General features: G+C 60.4%; 2 protein-coding genes across 3 annotated transcripts; both read right to left on the bottom strand.

Annotated features, from left to right (window-relative positions):
• Positions 1-200: 200 nt before the first annotated feature.
• On the bottom strand, positions 201-3,408 carry IFI35 (interferon-induced protein 35). 2 transcript variants are annotated; one of them, XM_010585637.1, is made up of 9 exons: positions 3,313-3,408; positions 3,135-3,230; positions 2,684-2,842; positions 2,223-2,336; positions 1,763-1,907; positions 1,406-1,539; positions 998-1,187; positions 635-741; positions 201-392 (listed from the first exon to the last, which is right to left on the bottom strand). In XM_010585637.1, the coding sequence occupies exons 1-9, from the start codon at positions 3,325-3,327 to the stop codon at positions 201-203; spliced, it is 1,152 nt and encodes a 383-aa protein (XP_010583939.1). In that variant the 5' UTR covers positions 3,328-3,408. The 2 variants fall into 2 exon arrangements, with proteins under 2 accessions (XP_010583939.1, XP_010583940.1); XM_010585638.1 differs by lacking the exon at positions 201-392 and having other exon boundaries at positions 657-741; positions 851-1,187.
• Positions 3,409-4,170: 762 nt separating this feature from the next.
• On the bottom strand, positions 4,171-6,272 carry RPL27 (ribosomal protein L27). Its single transcript, XM_010585636.1, has 4 exons — positions 6,234-6,272; positions 5,903-6,072; positions 5,146-5,256; positions 4,171-4,261 (listed from the first exon to the last, which is right to left on the bottom strand). The coding sequence occupies exons 2-4, from the start codon at positions 5,983-5,985 to the stop codon at positions 4,213-4,215; spliced, it is 243 nt and encodes an 80-aa protein (XP_010583938.1). The 5' UTR covers positions 5,986-6,072; positions 6,234-6,272; the 3' UTR covers positions 4,171-4,212.
• Positions 6,273-6,279: the final 7 nt, after the last annotated feature.

Raw genomic sequence — 6,279 nt, 5'->3', positions numbered from 1 at the left:
GGCCCGGCCCCCCGCCGCCCCCGTGCCGTGGAGGGCCCAGCCTCGCCCACCGCCCTTGCACGCCGGACCCATCATCCTCCCCGTCCCATCCCCGGCACGACAGACACGGCGCTCCTGGCAGATGCTTTAATTCCCGCTGTGCCCAGGGGCCAGCGACCACACAGAGCTCTGCTGTATCAGGCTGGTGGGGCTGGCCAGCGCTAGCCCGCGTCCTCCGTGAAAACGGCCACCCCGTGTTGTCCCACTGGGACGTAGGCGAGGGCGTCCACCTCTCCCCCGCCGCGGCTGGCCTTCTGGAAGTGGATCTCCAAGGCATCCCTCATGGGCTCCTCACCCAGCACGTCCGGGATCCCCGAGAGCAGGACGGTCCTGGGGCAGCGGGAGGGCTGGAACTGGGCAGAGCCGGCGGTGAGCTGCAGCAGGCCCCGTGGGAGAGCACGCAGGGAAGGGGTCCCCTCGGGGCACTTGCTGAGCAGGGTGGACTGCTGCTCTGCTCAGGGCTGCTCAGGCCGCTTGCAGGAACTGCACCTCGGGCTGCACAGCGGTGCGGGGAGCGGCTCTTCAGGAACCCCCACCTGTGCTGCGTCACCCTGCGCTGGCAGGTGCTGCTTGGTACCAGGGTTCCTGCCCTTACCTGCAGGTTAGTGATGTCTCCGCTCACACACGGTGATATTTTGAGCTCGTATCTTCCTTTCCCAATAAGCACCTGGATGTGTCCTCTTGCAATTAGCGGCTCTGCCACTGCAGATGAAGGGGAAAGCCCTGAGCCACCCAGGCCCCTGCTGAGCTCCAGGGGAGGTTACATCCCTGGCACAGACACCAAGGCTGGCACTGCCCAGCTCCAGCTCACCTGCACCCACACAGTCTCAGGGGAGACAAGACAGTCTGGGCTCACTCCGCCTTCCCCGCTCCCCACAGACACAGCTCCATCTGCTCTTGGGAGACAACCTGTGTCTCCCCCGGAGCCAGCAGCCCGACCTCAGTACACCCCACGCACCTCCGTCCTCCACGAAGGTCAGCACCACCTGGCCAGAGTTGTCTAGGAACTCCCTGCTCTCCACCTCGCCGCCCCCATTCTTCGTCTTGCTGAAGAAGAGCTCCAGCTTGTCCAGCAGTGCTTCCTCGGGGATGGCCAGGCTGGGCAGGTCAGACACAAGGATACTCCTGCTGCTCCAAGTCAGCCCGATCTGCGGGTGGCACAGGCTGGTCAGTGCCAGGACAGGGCAGGGCCGGGCCCACAGCTCGGCAGAGCTGCGGCACTAATGCGCTGAGCTGGGCTACTACCAGTCACCTGGCAGAGGCAAGCTTGGGTAGTGGCGGAGCAGGGCACAGCAAAGCTGGTGCGTGCCCAGGGCAGCTCTATGGTTCTCTGCAGTGCGGGGAGCAGTGGGCCCTCGGGACCTACCTCCAGGGCAGATGGCAGCAGTATATCCACTGGTGCTGCCTGCACTCGCACTCTGCACCGATCGAGCTCCTCCAGGTCCTCCCCGTAGCTCAGCTCAACCACGTGCTCCTTCGCCTCTATGATCCTCTGGGCCACTGCAAGCAGGGAGAGCCCCCAGTACAGGGGATTGATCGCCTGCTCCATAAGCACCGCGGGACAGGACACGGGGCAGCTAATGCCCAGGGGACAGGGGCATAAGCCCCATGCAATGCCAGCAGAGGGGGCAGAGCTCCGAGCCCTGGCCCAGGGAGGGGATACATGGCAGGCCCCAAAGCCGATCGAGCAGGACACCTGGCTGTGGCAGTACTCTTCTCTTACCTTCTGCCTTTTCAAAGGTGATGAGAGCTGAGCCCCCCAGCAGAGGGTAGCGGATCAGTGGGGTGAGCATCAGCTTGTTCATGTTGTCCTTGTTTGTCACAAGTCCCTTAAACACCATCTTCTTCTCTGGCAAGGCAGGCAGCATCTAGGTTTGAGTACACAGATAACACCTGGAGGAGACTGGACCCCGCACAGGGCCTGTCCCTGCCAATCCACAGACTAGAAACAAGCTCATGGCTCAAAATAAACAGCTGGAGAGCCTCAGCAGAGTCTCTCCTAGGAGCTGGCTGTGCCTGGAGTCCCAAAGCCATGACTGGAGCTTCTGGCCCTGACAGAGGAGACACCCACTAGCAGGAGATGTGTCAGTTGTCACACAGTGCCCAGCTGCATTCACCTGCAGCCTCTCCAGCAAGGCTCGCACCCCTTGCCAGTGGACCCAAGCGCCCGCACACACTCTTACCATCACTGGATCCTCCCAGAGGACCCTCTTCTTCACTTCTTCCAGTTTCTTTTTCAGCACCTGCTTCTCCTGCCTCAGTCTGTTCATCTCGTCCTTTGCTAAAAAAATGCCCACCTGGAAGGAAAGAAGGAGGGGGCAGTAAGGGAACCACCAGGCTGCGAGGGGCTGCAGCACGCTCTCTGTTTTAAACACAGCAACGCTCTTGGACTCGGCTCCATCCACACCGTTTTTCTGCTCTTGACTGCCTGCAGCCCTGCCCTGGCTCCTCGTGTTCGATTATAGCCCTTCCTCCTCTACTGTGGCACTAGCTTACTCCTCGGCACAGGCCTGATGTACGTGACATCCTGTGAAACCTCCACCAGGTCCAGAGCAAAGTGATCTCAGGGCAGGGAGCAGAGTGATGCAGCCCCACCACCCACCGCCACCTTTCCAAGCCCAAGACGAGTCCTCTGACCACCAACCTGGCAGGATCTGTCTTCATCTCTGTTTAAGGACATTTGTTGCTTAATATTTTTATGAAGAAGTTCTCCCTCTTTCCTCAGCTCTTGTGTCCTTTGCTCTACAGCTTCCTTGGCCATTTGTAGCTTCGCATGCTCTTTCTCCAGAACACTACAAAGTTCCTGTGAGAGGTGCCATCAGACGGTGAGACCCTGCAGACTTTGCGCTTCCCCCCCCCCATTGGCTCTCCAGCCCCAACACACGCAGCTCCTTTGGGAAGGAGGGCGGCTGCTCCCCGTGCAGAGCCCCGGACCCCGGTACAGGGTCTCTTAACCACAGCATACCCCCTTCGCCGCCGGTCCTGGTCCAAGAAAAACCAAGGCACTCAAGCTCACAGCCTGGCCCGGCTAGGGCGGGTCCCGGGGCGGTTCAGACACGACCCCATCCGCCTCGCACAGATGCAGCAGGACCCACCTTGCAACACTCGATCTGCTGCTGGACTTGCTCGGGGGTCACCTCCGGGAAGCCGTCCTCCAGGCTGCCGGGACTGGGCAGCCGGATAAAGGAGTCCTAAAGGCAGGAGGGGTCCTCAGCCACGCTGCCCTGAGCGCCCCCCCCCCGCCCCCCAGGTGCCGGGGGCTCGGCCCCTCACCTCCTCCGCATCCATCCCCGCGGCGCTGGCGGCAGAACGGCGGCGGTGTCGGGCGGTGGCAGCGGGGGAAGCCCTGTCCGTGCGGAGGGTCGAGCACCGGGGCTGCCCTGCCTGCCTGCGGCTCCGCGCCCCCTCCCGCCCTTCGCTTCGCCTTTCCCTTTCGCTTTCGCGGCCCCGCCCCGGCCCCGCGGGGGGGCAGCAGCCCCAACCGAGACAGCCCGCGGGCGGGGCTGACCCGAAAGCCCCATCTTCCCACCCGTTCCCCGCGGGGCCGCCGCCGGCCCAGCCACCCTGCGCTCGCCCGCACCCTCTTCCCCGTGGAACTCGCTTCCCCGGAGCGGCCCAGCCCTCCCCAGCCCCAGCGGCTCAGCCACTTTTCCCCGCATCCCCCGGGATGTGACAGCCCGAGCTGTCCTCGACCCCCACCCCGTCCCTGCCGCAGCAGAGAAGGCTGGCGAGGGTGACCAGACATTGAACGGCCGCTGCCAAGTCACCACACAAGTCACCCTCTGCCTGGCTGTATGTCTCAGCTGGAGAGGAGAGGAGAGCAGAAGGCACCTGGGACGAACCATTCACCTTCCCTCTCCCAGGGACCACCGGGGTTTTGGGAATGAGCAGTTTCCAGCAGGGGCTGGAATGATGGAGATCACCTTGGGCAGCAGGGAGGGGAAAGAACGGGGATGCCCAAGGACAGTCCCACAGAGGCAGCAGGCTCACCCACGGCTTGGGCCCTACAATGCTCCACAGACGCTCTGAAGGCTGCAACGGCTTTCCCAGCTCTTATGGACACGCAGAGCAAGAGCATCCACACCAGAGAGAAAAAGGCCTAGCAACGCTTTTTTTTTATACAACAAAAAATGGTTTTTGATAAACATTTATTGATGCAACCTTGTTACACCTTTAGAACCGCAGCTTCTGGAAGAACCACTTATTCTTGCCCGTCTTGTATCTGAAAGAAGGGGAACACAACAGTTAACACTCCGTACCAGCGGGCAGCAGCACAAGACCTGCACCTGAGCTGTCCGTATCCTCCCACATGGGCAGGATGCAGCACCCGGCTTACCCGGAGTAATCTGCCTGGTCTCTTCAGCCTGGGCTGCAGCTAGACCTGCTCTAAACCTTTACACTGCCAAGGGAAGGAAACGCCAGCTTCCAGATTTTCTCATGAATCCACCTTGTGAAGGACACCCACGCCATGGCGGCTTCCACCCCAAGAGATAAGAGGGCAGCACACGGCAGTCCCGCTAGACATCTTGCATGGGGGGCAGCCATCAGGAGATGCCCTTGGAGAACAGCCCATGACCGTGGGCAGAGCGCTTTCTAACAGCCAACACCTTGGACTGCCTGCGAGACACCCTGCGTCCTGCTGAGGCCGCGCAGCTCCTTCCACTAAAGGAGTTTCTGAACAGAAAACTGAAAATGAAGTCTTAACCTGGAACACTCCTGGGCAAAGCCTCAGTGCTGCCCTGTCCCACTATGCCCAGCGAGGGACAGCCGATGAACTGGTGGCGAGATGCCAAGTGATCTGTCACCTGGCACCCGAAAGGCCCCACTCGTGCTGGCATGAGGCTGCAGCATCATCATAAATGTCAGCCTGGGTCTACGGCTGTGGGTAAACTGTTCCCCATCTCAACCCACCAGCTCCCTGAAGAGACAGTTGTGTCAAGACACACACAGAACGTGAGGAGGAATGTACTCAACCAAAAATGTATTCAAGGAGGTTGGGGCAGAAGGGTCCAACCTGGGACTCACGCAGGCTGTGGCACAACCACACCAAGTCCTCGCCCCAGGGACGGGTGCTCACACCACTGAACAGATGAGCTTCCAACTCACCTCTCCTCAAATTTCACCTTGGCTTCACGTCTCGCTTTGCGTTTTAGAGCAGGGTCCCTGAACACGTCCTTATTGACCACTGTTTTGTCCAGAGGAATATCAACGGAATACCTGGGTGAGAGAGCGGCAAGGTTCAAAAGAGTCACGGTACCTAGCACAGGGATGAAAGCACAGCAGGCAGCCCGAACCAGTCAAATGCATGTACTAGTGCCAGGTTAAGGGACTACAGCTCTTAAAGTCCTCTCATTTCAGGAAATCACCAAACCACCACAGCATCCAATGACATTTAATTCAGCCTACACAGGAAACAGCTACACACTTCCCAAGAGATGAGCAGCTATATCCAGCACGTTGTATTTGGCAGCCTGCACCAACAGGAGCTCCAAGGGGACGGGAAGAAATGTCACTGGGCTACACCAGCTCTGCCAGCACCCCAGACCCTTATGACTGTCTCAAAGGCTCACCCACTGACACCCTGTCATCAAGAGGAAAGCGAGCGTGGCTGAAATGAGAGCCAGGTGCCTTATTTCAGAAGTTCACTAATACTTCCCCTCAGCTTCACACCCCCCAAGTCCCTGTTTTTGCAGAGCACATGCCCCGCGTTCGTTCAGCCGGCTAATTAAGAATCTCAGTGACTCCCAGCGTTCACCCGGAAGAACACTGCAGAACTATTATCATTGAAAGCAGACGAGACTTCTCTGGCCCTGCCAGCAGCAGGCTGCAGCCCCGCTGGCGGCACTCCTGTGGCCCCACTCACCGGGTGGGCATCAGGTGGTTGTAGTTGTAAACCTTCACGAAGGACTTGATTTTGGACCTCTTTGCGATCTTTTTCTTCCCCATGGCGGCAGTCACCTTCCGCGGGTAGCGGTCGATGCCGGCCACCAAAGCGTGGCTGTACGGCCGGTCGGAAGTGCCATCGTCGATGTTCTGAAACACACCGACCGCAGCCGGCGATGGCACCGCGGAGCGCCAGCCACCGCCGCGAAAGCCCAGCAGGGCCCCCCGTTTTGTGCGGACGCCTCCAGAAACGGAGAGCAGCGGCAACGCTCCGGCCTCTTGCCCGCTCTGCAGGGCGGCCCCGCGCTCACCTTCACGATGACGGCCTTGCGCCCCGAGTAGCGGGCGGGCCGGCCC

Source organism: Haliaeetus leucocephalus, unplaced genomic scaffold (assembly GCF_000737465.1).
Source record: "Haliaeetus leucocephalus isolate CR32 unplaced genomic scaffold, Haliaeetus_leucocephalus-4.0 Scaffold110, whole genome shotgun sequence".
Taxonomy (NCBI): Eukaryota; Metazoa; Chordata; class Aves; order Accipitriformes; family Accipitridae; genus Haliaeetus; species Haliaeetus leucocephalus.
Note: the sequence above shows the minus strand (reverse complement) of the source record. Positions and strands in the feature narration are given on the sequence as shown.